At 55.3% G+C, this 18,631-nt stretch overlaps 1 protein-coding gene across 2 annotated transcripts in view; it reads left to right on the top strand.

Moving 5' to 3' along the window:
* Positions 1–10,422: 10,422 nt before the first annotated feature.
* STEAP3 (STEAP3 metalloreductase) overlaps positions 10,423–18,631 on the top strand; it is a 34,256-nt gene continuing 26,047 nt past the window's right edge. The window contains exon 1 of one of the 2 annotated variants that reach the window (XM_012775771.3): positions 10,423–10,494. Coding sequence is in view for 1 of the 2 variants with exons in the window: in XM_012775770.3 (XP_012631224.2) it covers positions 16,988–17,009 (22 nt within the window). In the remaining variant the exon portion in view is untranslated. Of the gene's footprint in view, positions 10,495–16,593; positions 17,010–18,631 lie in introns of those variants that run through there. The other variant, XM_012775770.3, reaches the window with a different exon arrangement.

Raw genomic sequence — 18,631 nt, 5'->3', positions numbered from 1 at the left:
CCCAGCCCTACCACCGTGATTCCGGACTGTTTGCCAGAAAACTGTCTCCAAGGGCTCCCAAGGGATGTTGGTGTCACATTGATTCTGACAGCCACATGAGATAAGCTCTCTCCAGTGGAACCACTGATGCCCCAGCTTGCTCTGGAGAGGGAACGGGATCTTTGATTGTCCACAGCACAACTGGGCCCCACGACGACCTTGAGCAAAATACCCTCAAAGCTCAGAGTTAACCCGAGTCTGGCACTCTCAGTTCACATGGACCGCGGCCCGACTTGAGGCTCCACTCAATCCGTGACTGAGCCCACTCGATTCCCTGGGACTGAAGAGGGGCATGGGGAGCAGAGGGGGAAGGAGGAAGCTTGCAGCTCAGCCCCCGCCGGCTGGAATTCTTGCCCCCTCCATACCTGAGCATTTGGCACCTCTGGGGTCACAGGGTACCTCCCTTCCCAAGTCTAAGTCTCCTAATCTCCCGCCCAGGATTCACTTCTTCCCTGGATGGCTAGCGAAGAGAACTCATTCTGAACAACAAGAAAACCCCACTCCCAACCAGCCACAGACAGGCCTGGACAAGGCTGACTTAAGAAAAGAGCAACAAAGACCCCCGTAGCTGAAATAGACTTTAAGTTCGTTAAAGACGAGCCAGGCCCCAGGGCTGGGGATGGAGAGCCACCCCAGTGCCACCATGTTAGGGGCCTGGGCCCACTGCGGGGGTGGAGGGGATAGGAGGGGCCTGGAGCTCTAGGTGACCCCATGCCCACACGTATACACACACACTTGGCACACTGCTTATCGATCAGGTGGCACAGCACCGCAGGCAGTGGCATGGTGAAGGCTGCGTGGAATGGCCTTGGATGGGATTCCAGTTCTCCTGCCACTGGCTATGAGATGAGGAAATCCACTGCATCTCTCCAAGCTGTCCTTTTCTTCTATGTGTGTGTGTGTGTGTGTGTGTGTGTTTGGGGGGATGGGGTTTGAGACAGGGTCTCACTCTGTTGCCCAGGCTGGAGTGTAGTGGGGCGATCATAGCTCATTGTAACCTTGAACTCCTGGGCTCAAGCGATCTTCCCACCTCCCGCCTCCTGCATAGCTGAGACAATAGGTGTGTATCACCACACCAGCTAATTTTTTTATTTTTTATTTTTTTGGACACTTGGGGTCTCAATACATTGCCCAGGCTCATCTTGAACTCCTGGCCTCAAGTGATCATCCCACCTCAGCCTCCCAGAGTGCTAGGATTATAGGTATGAGACACTGTACCCAACCTTAAGCTGTTCTTTTCTATGGAATGAGGACATCGTCCCCAGTCAAATAGTCTACGCAAAGCCCATGCCTGTGCCCGAAATCTTTCTCTCTAGTGTCTGTTGGTGCCCATGTGCCTGGACTCTTTCTCTCTGGTGGCCCCACTTCCTGCACAGAGGGACCTACCCAGGTAGGCACACCATAGTTGCTTGCTGTCTCCTGCTGAGGCCTGCTGAGAAGGGACTGTGTGGAGGGAAGGTGGTGGCCTCTCCCTGTGAAGCCCTCTGAGGCTTAAGGCAAAGTCAGAAGCAAAAAAGAGGGGGGCAGCTCTCCCCAACCAGCTGCCATCCCAGGGCACCCAGCCTAAGGCCAGCTACATTTACATGTTATTTGCATAAATCTGCATAAGTGTTGTTGTCCTAGTGTGTCTTATCTTCAATTATTGCATTCGGGCAGCTCTGTGTTCCAGGAAGGAAGCACCAGCAAAGATGCGGCCTCCTGGGCTTGAGGACAAGAAGGTACCCAAAGCCCGTCCTCACCCCCAGCAGAAAATATCTCCCCTGGGGCTGCCCCATGCTTTCCCTGAACCTACGCCCAGGCCACTGCCTGCTGCCTTTGGTAGCTCCCATCACAAGTTCTTGTTAATTGGGGAAGGTGTGAGGCCTGGCACCCCTAACCTCTCCCACTCAGTGGACCCTAATTTAATCAGATTAGAATATTTTCCCATTTAACAGTATGGTAGGAAGATTATTGATTGTTATAAGTCATTTAATAATAAGTTGTATATTTCAGAATAGCTACAGGAGAAGAATTGTGATGTTCTTAACAAAAAGAAAAGGTCAATGTTTGAAGTGACAGATATCCCAACACTGATTTGGCCATTGTACTGTATATACATATATCGAAATATCACATGTACCCCCAAAATATATACAACTATGCTATATCAATTTTAAAAAGTCTTTCCCATATTTCATTCTAACCTCACCTCTACACCAGATATGAACGACTTCAGACTCCTCAGACGGAGAGCTGAGGGAAGACTGGGCCTTGCAACCACCCAAATCAGGCCCCCCAGCAGGGCTGAGGCTGAGTGACAGAGTGCACCCTGCTTTCTGGCATTCTCCTTCCATCATCCCCAGCTTCTGACATCCAGAGAATTGATTGTGGTGGAGAAAGACAAGGAGGCAAGGTGAGGAGAGGTGGGGAACTCAGTGTGTTCAAGGCCTGCATTGTACCATCTGCACTTGGTTTACTCTGCTGGGTGTTACCACTCCCATTTTACAGATAAGAAAACTGAGGCTCAAAATTAAACCTAGGTACTGGTGATTTCAAAAGCCTCAAGGTGGCAAAATCAGTAGGTGGGCCACGGGTCTTGCAGTCACTTTCCTTCCTGGTCTTGGCGGGCAAGACTAGGACCTTGGCTAAATTGCCTGTCTGCAGACTTTCCAACCCCAGCTGGAGACCCGCTGTGGGCACTTGTTTTGTACCCTTTGATTAAATGTGCAGCCTCCGGGCCTGGGCAACAGGTTTCCAACACACAAGACTTACTGTGTCCCCTAAGTAGACTTCGAAACACAGCCCAGAGATTCCACCTGCCAGTTGCCCACTAAGCCCAGCCTGGCATCTTCCTCCTTTTATCTAGCCTCCGCATGGCAACCCGGGAGAGCGAGGCTCTTCTGAAATGAATAAGGGCAAACAGACAAAAGGGATGTAGATGGCAGTGTGAGCACGAAAACAGACCTGCAGGTTCGAATCCTGGCTCTGCAACTTTCTGAGCTACGTAACAGCAGGCAGATGACTTAACTGCCTCCTGCCTCAGTTTCTCTATTCAAAAATGGGGAAAATGTACTGTGAGGATTAAATGAGTTAATATAGTCAAAATGCTTCGAACAGCTCCTCATATGTAGCAAACACTCAAAAAATATTAGCATTATCATCACACAGACCAGCATCCCTCTTAAAATCTCCCTGGGCTCCCAGTACAAAGCCTCTCCTCTCACCAAAGACAAACCAGGTGTCTCATCGCCTGCCCGCTCCCCGCCAGCCCCATCTCCTGAAGCGCCTTTCGGGGCCCCCAGCCCGTGCACAGGACCTGTTCCCAGCAACTCTCAAAGCAGTGGCGGGAAGTTCTAAGATCTCAGGCACTTCAAGCTGGCAGGAGTGGGAGGCCCAGCGAGGAGAGATTTTATGAGTCAGTCAGCCGAGGGGGCAGGGCATGGTCAAGTTTCCTGATTCCCAGACCAGGGTGCCCAGGGTACCCATGGTTCATGTGGGATAGGGAGGAAAGGGGCAGGGGCTGCTGGCATCCATTGCCCACCTGGATTCCTTGCTGTGGGGCAGGGGGCGGCAGGAGGAGAGCCATTTCCTGATGGCTTCTCAGAGGAGGTGTGGGTTTAGATAATCACACAGGATAAGGAAGACCTTTTCCCACCTGGAGGCATATTTCCTCTTGGAACCGGCTTTCAGTAGTCTGCCTTCCTGTCTTTGAATATCCCTTCTTTTCCTCTCAGAGGGTCTGACTGCAAATGTCTGAGTGACATGGAAAACCCCAGGTGCCCGGACGTGACCGCTTGCCACCTCCCAGGGCTCCGCAGCCCCCTGGGCCGGCACTGTGCGGCTGGTTGGAGGGCTTGGTGCCGGGGCCAAAGGCCCCGCGAGCTGCTGTGTGTTTCCAGCCACGCTGCTTGCGTGATCCTGATTGGGTAATTTTTGAATTCCACTGTTGTTGATTGGATGTTAAAGCTTGTTGCTGATTGGATGTTAAAGCTTGATGTTGATTGGATGTTAAAGTTTATAGTTGATTGGACGCTTTTTGAGCCCTACCAAGGGTATAAAAGCAGAGGAGCACAAGGAAGGGGTATCAGAAGATGAGAAGACGGGAATAGAGCTGTAACTCTTGCTGGGTTGAGCCTGCTGTGGAAGAATAAGGACTGTTCTCCAACCCTTCGTGTGACGCTCGGTTCTTTCCCCGGTCAGGAGCTGTAACACTAGTGGTACACTTGCCGCAACACGAGGACAGCTTTGAGTTGGCCATGATGGCTCACACCTGTAATGCCAGCACTTTTGGAAGCTGAGGTGAGGTGCTCACTTGAGGCCAGGAGGTCAAGACCAGCCTGGGCAACACAGTGAGACTCCATCTCGGTAAAAAAAAAAAAAAAAGAATAAAGATGGCTCTGTGATGATGTCCCTCTTGTGTGCATGTCCATGAAATTAGGTAGTATGCCAGGTAGAACCACACTCTCCATGACTTACCTGACATCCCGCAGACCTGCTTCCCTGCTGCACAGGTAGACACACCAAGGGCCGGGGCGCCTGCTGGATCTCCCCTGGGCTGGCTGTGGCACCTTGGGAGGAGTGTTTGAGAGAAAGGCTCTGCAGTCAGACTGCATGCATGGCCCCTGCTGGGCACCCACAGCAAGCTGGCCCCAGTCCTCGAACTAAGAGGGTCACCAAAGGTGTGCAGGCCACTGCCCACAGGCACCCTCCACCTAGGAAGCCAAGGTAGCAACAGATCTGGAGTCAGTCGGACTTGGCTCTTCTGGGATCTGTGGTGTCCTCACTGAGTAATGCTGAGCAAGTCGCAACCTCATCTGAAAAATGGGGCCAATCCAACTCATTTTGCAGGGTCTCAGTAGGGATTGCAGGGGCTGATCTCAGTGTAGCACAGGGCTTGCCACAGGTGGGACTCCAGCACATGTCGCTTCCCTCCCCTCGCCTCCCCTTGAGGGACAAGATCAAGGAGACCAAGCACTGGGCAGGCTGAAGCCCATGGCCAGCCCCGGAGGCAGGGCTTATCGCCACCTCTGACCCCAGTGTGTTTGCAGCAGACCCTGCGGCCAGTGACCCCAACTGCCTGTGCTGGGCTGGGCTGTGACCTGCCTGCCCCTAAGCCTCTGCTGACACCTCCTCGGCCCATGCTGAGCTGAGTGAGTCCAGCCTCAAGGCCACGCATGGCCCTCTGGATCCCTGAGTGCAGCCTTTTGACTGAATCCAAATTTTACAGACCAAATCCTTTTAATAAAGGGATTTGTCCTGTGATGTTTGGATTTGCTTGAGGGGCCACACTTGGGGATCTGGAGGGCCAGGTGTGGCCTTAAGGCCGCAGGTCCCCACCCCTGGTAGACCAAGGTGCCCAACTAGAATAGAGGGAAATCGGCCAGGCACAGTCCGCACTTACTGGGCCCAGCAGTGGATTCCGCTCACCTGCCGATGATCACAGTGCACTTCAGAGTGATCACAGTGCACTGCAGAGTGATCACAGTGCACTGCCCTTCAGCCAGCGAGGAGAAAGGCGCTTGCCCCTGGGCGACGGGAGGACCCTGGGGCTTAGCCCCTTGCTGCTGCAAAAGCAGTGCCCATGATGGCCTGGGAGGGTTTTAGGATCGCAGAGTGCCAGGCCCACCCAGACCTGCCAAATTCAAAAGGCGTTATAACAAGACCCCCTAGGAAATTGTAAACACAGTAAACTTTGAGAAGCGCAGTCTGCAGCACAATTGAGGGACTGACAACTCCCTGAACGCCTGGGTATTCACTCGCCCTCCAGGGTGCACTGCAATAGCATACTCCGCTTTCTTAAAGTCCTGTGAGCCAACAGCCTGATTTCGTCTGCTTCTGAGCTTCGATCAGTGTGGAGCGAATGACTCTCGCCTTCGCAACGCTCAGTACCTATTATACAAAGCCCCAAGGGAAAAATATGACTGGTAGATTTGCTCCTTTCCAATAACTGCTCATACTTCCCCTTTACCATGGTAATGGGACACTCAGACCCATGTTCCGACTGTATTATCCTCAATAAATATATTTGAATTCCACTGTCTTTTCCCCAGTCCATGATTTTTCTGCGTCTGGTTTATCATTAAGCTTCCTTGTAAGCTGTCCCAAGCTGCTTTGGAAAACGCCGACTGTGTAAACTGAACAAATAGGAAAGGTCAGTGCACCAGCGGCAGAGCCCCCTTGCCCCTTGACCGCCACTGCCCTGTCACAGTCGTGGAACATCCTCTGCTGGATTTTGGAGATGAGGACAGAGGGGTTGGGAGCAGGATGCCTCCTGCCGACAGGAGTTAATAAGAAAAGAAAACCCAACCAGCTGGGGGCCCTTGAGGGGCCATCACCACAGGACGCTCACACTGTGTCCTCCCTGCCTCTCAGAGCCCACTCCACCACGTCTGGACCTCGAGGTAGTGTCCTCTCTGCCAGGCGACTCTCCGCAGCCTGGGGCAGGGATGGTGGGACAGGGGCCTGGTCACCAGGGGCCACAGCTGCCATCTCTCCTATGCTGCTCCCTGTGCTGCTGGGACCCCCTTGTCACATGCCAAGGCAGTTGATCCTATACAAAAGTTTAAGTACCTACTATGTGCTGGGGAGCTCCTTAGAAAAATTCCCCCTCCATCCGCAGTCCTTTATCCACCCTCCCCTTGCAGCACCTACCTTTAGAACCTTCTCCACACTCTCCTGAAGGCCACAGCTATCCCCCTGCGGATACACAGATCTCATTACATGGAGCTCAGAGCGTGTCCTCTCTGGGGAGCTGGCGCTGCGGTAGAGGATGGAAGGAGGGCAGCCGTACGCCGCAGTGGGATACCGAACTCTGGGGTGCAGGGAGATCCGGTGTGTGGGGTTGTCCTAATGTCCCATAAGCCACACCTCATAATGCTGTGCAACACTGGCTCACGATAATGCGCTGTGGAAAGTGGCAGCTTGCCTCCCAGCTCAGTGGCGTCTCTCTGTCACCGACCATCCCTTTGCCCGGTGCTCCCTCAGGTCTGAGTGCTGCTGGCGTGGCTGTGCCCACGGGGTCATCACGATGGCAAAGACAATTCTCCCATTAGCCTGAACCCCCCGGATCCTTCACCACGAATGCAGCCTGACCACCTCCCTCACACAGGGGGACAGCCGCCTGTGCCCCCAGAGGAGTCGCAGGGCACCCAGTCTAGTGGGACGAAAGTGTGGGGCCACAGCCTGCCCTGGCCTGGGCAGGACAAGACCCAGGTGGCCCGGCTCCCAGCCAGGGCTGTCAGAGTGCAGCAGGCACGTGGCTTCCCGAAGCAAGCTCATTTTAATAGTCAGGGTGTTTACTATATGGATGGATGTGCTCTGTCCCAGCCCATAAATGCTGGATCAACCCAAGAAGCTGAGACTGAAAAACAGCCCTCTCCTCTCTGGTCCAAGTAGGAAATGATTCTACATTGTCTTCCTGGACACTCTTGTCTTCGTGGCCAAAAAGCTAGCCTTGTCTTCAAGGAAAAGGGCAACCCCAGTGGCTCTATAGATGGAATACTCAGCGAATCCAGTCCAGACATCCCTAAATGCACGTGTGGAGCACGCCTGACTCGGCAGCAGGCCAGCTCTGGGGTGTACAAGGAGCGAGTGGGCTGAGTCACGGGGGAGCTTTGCAGACTTGCTACGGAACCGTGAGGTCAGGGGTACATCCATTCAGCAAACATTTACTAAGCACCTACTATGTGCCCGGCACTGTCCTAGGCACCACGGATACGGAAGTGAATAACCAGATAAAAACCCCTGCCGTGGAGAAGTTCACATTTCTGTGGAAGAAGACAGTCACTAAACAACAGACATGAAGTCTACTTTATAGTGTTGAAAGGTGATAAAGGCTATGAAAAAACAAAAGAAATAGAGAAAGCACACGGAAGGGGGCTGGGGAAGATGGCGGGGGTGGGGTGGGGGGCGCCCGGAGATGATGACACTTGAGCAAAGACTAAAAGGAGGAATGGGGAGCCATGGGGACGCACCGGTCCAGGCGGAGGGAACAGCCAGGGGCAGGATCCTACGCATCTCTGTGAGGACAAGGGAGAAGGAGAAAGGAGAGGGCCAGCCTGGCAGGACACGTGAGCAGAGCGGGGAGACAGAGGGCGAGGTGGCAGAGTGTAGAGAGGGCCGATCACGTGGGCCTCACAGCCGCGGCAAGGGGTTCACTGTTGCTCAGAGAGAACAGAGACGAGAGAGCCAGGGGAGCGTTTGAGCAGAGGAGTAACAGGATCCGACAAACAGCTTGAAAGGCTGGCTCTGGCTGCGCTGCCCTTGGCAGAGGACGCCAGAGTCGGGCCCAGAGAAGGAGCTCAGCAAACCTCAGCCCGTCACCTCCCTACTGGAGAGGACAGGGCTCCTCTGCCTTGGAGAATTTGGCCCCCAAACTCCAGGAAACATGCCCTGAGCTCTCACCCACACCAGAGCCCATGCCGGTGAGACAGGCTCACACTCAAGGCTCCCCCAGTCCAGGCAGCGGTGGACGGGTCAAGGCCAAAGGCCAAAGGCGTGGTCAGGTGCTCTGTCCACCAAGGTGCGGTGTCACTCCCCTCCCTCCCGTGCCTGTCAGGCCCCGCAGTTCTCTCTTGCAGAAGCTTATGCTCCTTTGGGATAATCCTCTGCTAAGCCCTGCCAGCCCAGCTCTCTCTCTCTCCAGCTCCCGGGGGGACCCCACAAAGAGACCTGCTTGGATGCTGGAAGGATCCAAACATCCTTCCCAGGATGCTGGAAGACTTCTCAGCACTTCTGTTTCCCAAGCCTGATCTCCTTAGGCCACCGGTTGGCACTAAAGGAAGGATGTTCCAAGATCTCCACCAGTAACCGCAGCTTGTCTGTGCCTGGCTCCACGCCAGGGCACCAAGGGGCTAGGAACCGGTTCTTGTCTTCTCAGAGTTTACAACCCAGTGCAGGGGCCACTTGCTAGACCTGGCATCCTAAGAGTAGGGACATCTGTGTCCCCAGCACTGGAACACCACCTGAAACGGTGGGGCACTGTGCATGTCAATGGATAAAGGACCTATGAGAACTGCCACAGGAGCTCCAGAGGGCACTGCCCTGGGGCAGGGTGGGTCAGGAAGGTCCTTGAAGTAGGCAGGAGAGGCTCTGGGCCTTGGAGCCTGGCTGAGCGGGGAGCTGGGGATGTTTAGAGAGGAGGAACCTACAGCATCGAGCAAGCAGAAGTGCGCACGGGTGGGTCTCGGTGGGTGGGAGGGTGGAGGAGAGGCTCCTCACAGCACCACTCCCTCCACAGGGAGATCAGAGCTCTGCCTCTGCATCCCCACTGTGCCCTTTGGGGTCCAGTTGTGGGGCCACCCCTGAGGCCCAGCCCCTGCCTCTGGCCTCCCTAGGACTTTATCTCTTCAACAGAGGCTAGCTTCCTAGAAAACAGGATTCTCAGACTTCCTAAGAATAACCTGGAACTTCTCATTGGGGACTAATGAAATACCCTCCCCCCCCCCCCAGAATATTCTAGAAAGAGTCCTAAGGGTCAGGAACGCCCTCCCCCAGCCTCCCAGAAGCTGAGTGAAGTTGGTTCCCCACTTAACCATAAGAGCCCCTCTCTCCCCACTTGTCAAGGGAGGGGAATGGCTGCCGGCAGCAAGCGAGCTCACCGAGAGATGGCTTCCAGCCCAATGCACCACACTTTTCCTCTAGAAAGGTAGGCAGAAGATATCCTCACTTTACCTCTCACTGAGGCGCGGTGAAGCCAAGGGCATTGGAGGGTGGGGGAGGGCAGCAGGACAGCAGGTGGTGCCCCAGGGCAGGAGGCTGTCTTCTTCCGAGTCCCAGCAGCTCTAGAAGAAAGGCCACCACGGGCTCCCAGGCATTGAAACCTGAGGACTACTGGGAAGGTGGGCAAGGGACACAGATGTGGCTGAGACCACAAAGGCCTGGGTGTGACTTCGTTGAGAGGGAAGAGAAAGGGCCTCTCCTGCCCTCACTTCCATTGCATGCAGAGGGAAGGGGTCCCATCCAATCCAGCGTGTGGCCTCTTGCCACCTGCGCAACCTTGGCCTGCCACTAAACCTCGCTTACAAAATGGATGTGGATTTGAGGTGTCCCTCAGCGTAACGGAGAAGGGACCTAGCGGTTTCCCTGGCCCCCACGACCTCCTGGTTCTGGGGAAGAGGCGGTCCCGGAGTTCTGCTTGCTTTAATGGTGTGCAGGGGACTGCAGATCAGGAAGTGGCGGGCTGGCTTTGAACTCCCCCGTCCCCGGCCCCCACCAGGGCGGCCGGTGGTTTGACGACGCCGCAGCTGCCAGGGATGCAGGGCTGAGCAGGATCGAGGGCCCTGCGGCTCGCGATTGTGGCCCTGGCAGAGGTGGCCGAGCCAGATAGCAACAGCAGGCTGGCGGGCAGCCACCTCCCCTGCAGGTCCGGCCCTCACGGGCGGGTGGGGCGCGGAGAGAGGAGGAGCCTCTGGCGAGCCACCGCCTCCGCCGCGGACCTTCAGCCGCCGGCGCTGCTCAGAGCAGGGGGCCACGGAGGTGAGTGACCCCTCCCCCGGTCGCCGTGCGGCTGTGGGCTTCGCCCTGTCCCGGGACTCTTTGCCTGGTGCCCTCCGAGTAGCACCCTGCGCCATCGCCGCGGGGAGCCCGGGCGCCTCCACAGGTCTGGAGGCGACCCGGTCCCCTGGGACTGAGCCACGTGCGCCCGGCGGCAGAGAAACTGGGTCCTGGGCCCCCGCCCTGTGAGCCTGCCTTCCTGGGACCGAAGCCGCGCGCGCCGGGCTAGTGGGCAGAGCAGGCGGCGGCAGTGGCGGGCGCAGGCAAGGCGGCCCAAGCCGGGGTGCAGACGTAGGCGCCCCTCCCTGGCCGAGTCTACAGGTCCCATGTGCCCCGCGGCTCTGGCCAGCCCGTCCCAGGGGAGGAGTGGCAGCCGTGGGCGGGATTTTCCAGGTTCTTTCTTTGCCCGGCCTCCCAACCCTTACGCAGCCTCAGGGCAAAGCAGAGACCCAGGCGCCTGACTTTGGTCCAGAGGAGGCTGGACCGCCCAGTGCAAAGTTCCCCCGCCTGCCCACTTCCCGAAATTTAGGGGCAGGCTGCCCGGAGCAGTGTGGTTGGAACTTTGATCACTCTGGGTAAATGAAGGGAGGGTGAACCCCGCTAATAAGTCGTTGGGGGGCCAGGAGGCCGATCTGCAGGGAAAATGCAGGCAGGTCTGTTGGAGCCCTGGCAGAAGACACTGAGAGGCCTCCCAGGTATCCAGGGCCACCTCTGAGATGGCTCCAGAATCCGGTTCTGGAAATACCCCAGGGAGGTATTTCTATCCACCAGAGTGCAGCCATAATGTGATTAATAGCAAATATTTATTGTACCTTTATGTGTGCCAGGCACCTTGCTAAGGGCTTTGCACACAATATGCCAACAGGAAAGCCTCATTATTACCTCTTGTTACAGATGGGGAAACTGAGCCTCAGAAAGCCTGGGTATTTTGCAAGGGTGCACAGGGAACAAATTGCAGAAGTAGGATTTGAACCCAGGTTTATCTGACTTGGGAGCCCAGAGGAACCTACTAGTGGAGAGAGACAGGCCATGTCCTCAGAGGATTCTGCCAGCCCAAAGAATGCAGTGCTGGGGGCCAGAATGTCCACAAACCAAAGGATCTCATTTGGGTGTGCCCCCTCAGTCACCAGCAAGGTTTGTGAAAAATATAGATGCCCAAGTCCTACCTGCAGCTGACCAAGTCCTCCAGGAGCCCTGGAGGACCTAGACTGTGTCTTACTCATCTCTGTCCCCAGTGGCCTGCAGAGGGGCTGGCAGGGAGCTGGTGCGTAGTCAATGTCTAATGGATGAATGGGTACATGGACGGTGTCACTGGGGGAGAGGTGGAGGGAGGGAAGGCTTCCTGAAGGGACCTTGAGTAGTGGACAGGTGGCCTCTGCTAGCAAGCTGGGAGGAAGATATGGAATTGGCATGGGGTGAAGCTGGCCTCAGAGACGGTAGGGAACTCAGGCCAGGCCACCTGTTTACGTGAGAGTTGAATAGCCTACCCAAGCTTGCGGAGGTCCCCAGGACCTGGCCTGGTTAAACTGGGACCACATACATGCCCTTTCCAGCCTAGAGACAGACAAGTAGATTCCTCCCCCATTTATATTTCCTGTTCTGTCCCATGGCCCTTCCCTCCTTGGACTTATCAGAGACCAGGGTGCTGGGCAGGGCTTCAGGTAGTTAAAAAGTGAAAGTTCTTGACTGCAGTCCAAACCCCCACACCTGAGCGATGGGTGGGGCAAGGGCAGCTGGCTGAGCACTGGGGCAAGAGCCTGGCTTCGGAGTCTGATGGGCTGAGTTTGAACCTCAGCTCTTCACCCTATGACACGAGGCCCTCAGCTCTCTGAACCTGCTCTTTTATCTGTAAAACCTTGCCAAAGGCTTAGAACAGGATATCCTCATTAAACGGGGACAATAATGCCTGGCCGGAAGGTTAATTGTGTAAAGTGCTGAGTTTTAGGAGTGCAGTAAATATCAGATCCCTTGTCCTCCCCTGGGGTTTGAGCGTTACCCAGCTGGGAAGCTTGCAGGCTCATGTCACTTCTCATCTCAACCTCTCAGTTTCTTAGAGAAGGTAACTGAGGCACAGAGAGTGGCTTCCAGGTCCCCTTGAAGCTGGCGTTGGCTCTAAAGCCTAGGGTTCCCAGCTCAGTGTCCTGGTCGTGGCTAGATGTCTCCCAGGGCTTGGAAAAGAAGTCTGTGCTGCCTGCTTCACTCCCTGTCCAGCTGCAAATGAAACCCTCAGCAGGCTGGGGTGACTTTCAGGCAGTTTGGGACAGGGCAGGGAAGCTAGCCATTCGGGGGAAGTCAGGCTCCCTTGCCTTCCAGCTGAGGCTGGACTCACTCCTTCCTGCCCTCCTTGTCATTCATAGTGGCCAGGTCTTCCTGGGCTGGGCAGGCCTGAGCCGAGTAAGTTAAGTTCTCCATGAAACTGCTTCCTAGCATCTAGACTGGCAATGGGCCTCTTGATTTAAAACAAGGAAGTCTACCAGTTTAAGTAGTTATGAAAACTGAAAGCCAAGTTGGCTCCTTTCTTTCCTTCTGGGGTCTAGAGGGGCATGTGCCTCTTTTTTCACTCCTGCCCCACCTCTGCCAGCCCCATCCCAATTTGAGAGGCTGTGAAGGTCACAGGATTTGGAGAGGAGAAGGCAAGGTGTGGGGACAGGACACTCTAGGGGTACTCAAAATTGGGCCGCAGAAGTCTCATCCTCCCATCTGCCCCCTGCAACTGGGCCCACCTACCTGTCCAACATGACTTCCCACAGATCTCAGACCTCTGCATGCTCCAACCTGTCAGCCTTCACAGCCTTGGCATGCCATACACCGCCACCATCACCCTAAAATGACAGTCCTAGTCACTGAGCATTCAGCCTCCTTCATGGCCGGCCCTGGGCCAAGCACATTGTATACCTGATGTCATTTGTAACTCAAGACTCTTAGGAAGTAGATGGTGTTATTCTCCCAGCCATGTAACTTTCCCAAGGACTTATGTGACTCCAGCCTCTTCTTTTGATTCCAAACCTGAGACTCTTGCATGTCCAAATTCTGCCTCATCACTTATTCATTCAGCAAACATTTATTGAGCACTAACTTTGTGCCAGGAACTGCAAGACCGGCTGAGCCCCACTTCTGGCAGAAGGAGTGTTGCTGTCACTCACCACCCTGTAAACACCCATGCCCGTCTTGTATTTCTGAATACAAGTGAGGAGATGCAGTGCCAGTGAGGCCCAGGCCCCACCGCTGATGTAAGACAGGCTGCCAAATTAGAGATATCCCCACAGCCCCGAGCTGGAGGTACCCACTGCTGTGCCTGCTGTCAGGGCCGATGGGCAACTGCCAGTGGGTCACACACTCCTTATCGCCAGCTCGGCCCAGGGGCAGAATGTTCCCCTCCCCTTCAGGTGTGGCTGAATAGACCGGCGTCTGGCCACTTTGGCATCATAAGAACATTGTCGCTGGGGAATTACTTGGTGCTCAACTCTTCCCAATCAGTCTGTCCTTGTACGTCCCCATAGTCACCTGGCAGAACGGGCACAGGTGAGCACTGATTGTTCTGCAATCAGGCAGTAGCTTACTCCTGTCTCCGACTTCCGCTGAATGAGAGCCAGGTGGGATCTAAGCAAACAGGACATTGTGAAGCCTTCTTGAGCTGTCAGATCAAATTGTTTCTAAAAAAATACAGACCTAGGATTATAAAACCAATCACAGGGAAATGGAAGGGATTTGAGGATTGGCTGATGGGCCTCGTACACTTTATTCGGAGTAGTGGGCCGTCTCAAAGCCACTGCGGTAGGGTCAATGATGGACTGACCTTCCCGTTACCATATGTACCTGCTGCTGGTGAGGTGACTGTCCAGATGTGGGGAGCGTCGGCTTGTGATTTGTGGTGGGCTTGAGAGAGAGAAGGCATGCCTGGGGCTGAGACCCAGCACAGCTGGGGTGAGGGTCTCCCTGAAGGGGACGCCCTCTGGGTGCACAGCTGGAGGTCAGGGTGGCTGTGAGCTGGGCCCTGCAGGGGAGCCCGGCCTGCACGTTGCTGCCGCGGGCTTCCTGGCAGAGGGGGGCTGTGCCGAGGCTTTCCGGATGACTAGCCAGGCCTGCGCCCTGGGTGCAGGAGGGTGTGGGAGTCACCGCTGTCCAGTGGATCAGCCCTCACCTGGGTGGGGGACCAGAGCAGCTGTGGGAAGTGAGACCAGGCGCTTTGTGGCTGGTCCTTGGAGATGGCTCCAGCCTTGCCAGAAACAAGGTGGTTCCTGGAACTAGGGGGGAGGAAAATGGCGCTGGGCCCAGCAGCCAAGGACTATGATGGGGAGGGCGGGTTCCGTCGGGAAAGCTCTGCCCTCCTGGCGGTCCAGGCTCAGGAGGCTATTCCTGGGTCCACAGCCCAAACGGGAGACCTCACGACACCGCGCTGGTGTGAGCTCTGGAGTTCTGGAATAGCCGCTTTTTGTCCTCACATGACCCGTGCTAGAACTCTCCTGAACGTCTGGTGTGGCTGTGAGTGGAGTGCCGAGGAGAGAGGCGTGCTAAGATGGAGGGAGCTCAGTGCGAACCACAGGGAGCAGGTGTCGCAGCTGACCTGGGGCCCTCCTGGAAGTGGGGTGCCTGTGAGCTCCTGGCCTGCCCACGCCTTGGAAGGCTTGCTTTCCTAAGGAAATGTGGTTCCCTCACCGTACGGCTTCTCCAAGGGGACCCAGAGACCACCCAGCAGCTTGGGTAAGAACACAGGGACCTGAACACTCCCGCCGCCCCCCACCTCTGTCAGGGACGCTGGGCCTGTAGCTGCCCAGAAACCTGCTGCCTAAGCTCCCTGGGTACTCTGGTGTCCACCAGTGAGCCCCACGGGCCCTACATGCACCTACCGGCCTCACGTGTGGATGTGCAGCAGTGGGGGACACACAGGTCCCTGCCCTCAGCTGACCCTGCTGAGTGACCAAAGAGCAGCAGGGCGCCAGAGGCAGGGAGGTCGGGGCTGTGTGTGGTGATCGGCCCACGGCAGAGCAAGGAAAAGTGTGCACAGGAGCCACCTAAGGGAGGTGTTTTCGGGGGGTGGGGGGGTCCACATTCACTGTTTTGCATAATTGTCAGACCAGAGAGGGAAAGCAGCCTGCCCACAGTCACCGTGCTGGCACGTGGCTGACCCTCAATTCACAGCCCGGTCTGTCTAATCACATCCACCAGCTAACACAGCGCCCCTCTGAATTCAGAGTGGGGCGAGATTGCTGGGTGGGGGCGCTGCGGGGAGCCGGCAGGTGCTTGGGTGGGACCTTCGAGGAAGGGGCATTCGGATGGGCCAGGAGGATGTCGAGCTTGGTGGAAGTCGTGGTGTTGGCCGGAGCGGAGGGGCAGGCACTGGGAGGCGGGCAGTGGGGGGTCAGTCTGTGCACGGGCCTGTGCTGGGCTCCGGGGAGATTCAGGGATCTAACGGTGCCCACGGGAGCTCCCACTCGAGTAAGACAGACAGACGCAGGAGGCCACAGAAGTCAGAGCACTCTGCGGGCCCATTCGGGTCGTTGGTGTTAACAATAACAGAGTGACCCTGCCCAGGGCCTGGCGGTGTGTGTTCTGGTTATCAAATGCCCAGGGTTATACTTCGAGCTGATGTACGCCAAGATTGCTGGTTTGCAGACAAGCTGAAAACAATTGAATGTACTTGTCCCTAAGAAGGGACTTAGCACAGTTTACTTCAGTGATACAAAAGCCTCCAAACTTCTGGCCTCCTGTGGGCTGCTGGTGTGGCCTCCAGGTCAACGGAAAAGCCATCCACAGCCACACGTGCCCGTGTCCCTAGTCCACGCTTCGCCCTTGGGTCCGTGCTGTCTTCTGTTATGGATTTTTCTGTCTGTCTGTCTGTCTGTCTGTCTTCCCGCCGTGGGCACTGACTAGCAAGTAAAGATGACAATGAAGCCTTTGTCGGTACAAAGTGCCGAGAGAATTACCACTAAGCCACTGGCAGCCATGGTGATTGCAATAAATTTCCCTCACGGAATTTGATAAATTGCCACTTTCTACAGCCATTATGTTTGTCTTTGTATCCTGAAGAGTAAATGCCCCATCCCCCCTTTCTTTCTCTCTCTCATGTGCGTGTGCGTGTCAGATGACATTTATTCATTTTATGCATCCTGGGTTCTACTGGTCGTCCCGCCTCAGTTCCTGTAGCAGAGAGACCTGAGTCTGAGCCACTAATTATCACCAGTGAGGTTTCCTCCCCAAACAGGAAGTATCAGGCCTGACTGCTGTCTCCCAGCGCACTCTCTAACCAAGCATCAGTCACCACTCCCGCCCGGCCCTGTGGCCAGGAGCTGGCGCACAGGCTGAGGGGGAGGCAGCCCTGCTGTCCAAGCCCCTGGCAGGCCCTTCGCCTTCTGAGAAACCAACAGTCAGAACCACAGTCAGGCTGTCCACAGGCTGGAGACGGAGCGAGAAGGGGTGGCCCGGACCACAGTGGGATTGTCAAGGGACTCAAGCTTCAGACCCTTGTGCCAGCCAGATGTCGCACCAGCCTGCTGTTGGTAAGTCTGCTTAAGGTGCAGACCCAAGGTGGCATGGGGTGTGTGCGGGTCCCTCCCACCAGCCCCACCAGTCCCTGGCCTAGTGCACCCCTCGAATCTCCGGGGAGTCCAAAGAACTTAACACCTACTGGGCTCTGTGCCACCTTGGAACTGGCAGCAAAGAGTGCAGTACAATTCGGTTCTTGCCAAAATCAGATGGGAAACGTTCTCTTCTGCACTTTTTCATGGCCCCCTTTTGAGGGAGGGGAGTCCAGGCTATTAAATCAGGAGCTTTTGCAAAGTAACAGGTTTAAGGATTTAATCACACACGGTGCCTTCCTTTAGTGACAGCAACAGCTTCGTGGGATCTGGTGTGTGTGAGTGTGTGTTTTTAAAAAGATGATAGCGTTTACGATGCATTTCTGTGGAATGCAGGCCCATTGGGATTATAAATTTCACTTACTGGTAAGCTTTTCTGCATTGGTTTATCACAGAACTATTGCTGCAAGTAATTGAACTGGATTTTTCTAGAATGATTTGAAAATCTAGATGTTGGTAAAAAAAAGCTCTATAAATTATTCATTCACTTTTATTTCGCAAAGTGGTGTGGTGATAAACTTGTTTTCCATCAGATGAAACTTGCACGTATGTGTATTTGTGTGTGGATTGGGTTATGTGTGTGCCTGAGCTTTGTAGGAACTTCTCAGCCTACCTTTTAAAAATATAATGATTTTTTTATGATGTCTAAATAACGATTCCAGGCAGTATTACGAGAAATATAACAGTAAAATGTTTGTAAGAGTCCGTCAGAAAGGAAAAAATGCCCACAGAGAAAATAGAAATGCACCAATTAAGATGTGTGTGGCTATAACTGAGCTTTTAAACCCTTATTTGAAACTGGCGTCTTCTGTCGTCTCTCCTCTCAGGTCAGCTGTGGGAGGCCAGGGGTGGGATGCGGAGAGGGACAGGGGTCAGTGGAGCCTTTTGGCCCCTAAGGCTGAAGGGGCCCAGTGAGAGCAAAGCCCGGGCGCCGTGCTGCTGTGCTTGGGTCTGGGATACAGGGCAGCCCCCATCTGCAGAAACACCCTGAGAATGAGACGCTGGAAAGTGTGAGTTGGGGCAGCTCAGGGAGGAGGAGGAGGAAAACCTAAGGGGAAGAAAGCAGACGACATCAGAGCCTGGTGCCAACCAGGTGACCAGCTGTTACTCACGTCTGTGGCAAGGTACCTCCAGCCCTCGCCATCCTGGAGGCAGCTGGAATGCAGGCCCCGGGTGGGATTAGGGCACAGTAGATCCAGGCCAGACAGGAGCCAACTCTGGGGCCCAGAGGAAGCCTGGGCCTCAGTTTTCTCACCTGTAAAGTGGAAGTAATGACAGCCTCCCACAGGGCAAACCCCGCAGGCACATCCCCATGGGCCTGCTCTCCAGCATTTGACCCTTGTTATTACAGCTGTGCCCGTGCCAGGCGCTGGCTGGGTGCTGGGATGTGCCTGCTCAGCTCCTCTCGGTAGGGGAAGGTGGACCTCACGTCCTGGGGGAAGCCCGGGATTTCTACACGGGGCAGTCATGGGGCAGGAAAGGGAACTTCCCTGATAGCTGCCGTTATTTGCATAGCAAGTGCCTGCTTTTTACTTAGATTGTAT

This window comes from Microcebus murinus, chromosome 8, assembly GCF_040939455.1.
Source record: "Microcebus murinus isolate Inina chromosome 8, M.murinus_Inina_mat1.0, whole genome shotgun sequence".
Taxonomy (NCBI): Eukaryota; Metazoa; Chordata; class Mammalia; order Primates; family Cheirogaleidae; genus Microcebus; species Microcebus murinus.
This window is presented reverse-complemented; position numbering and strand designations above follow the sequence as displayed.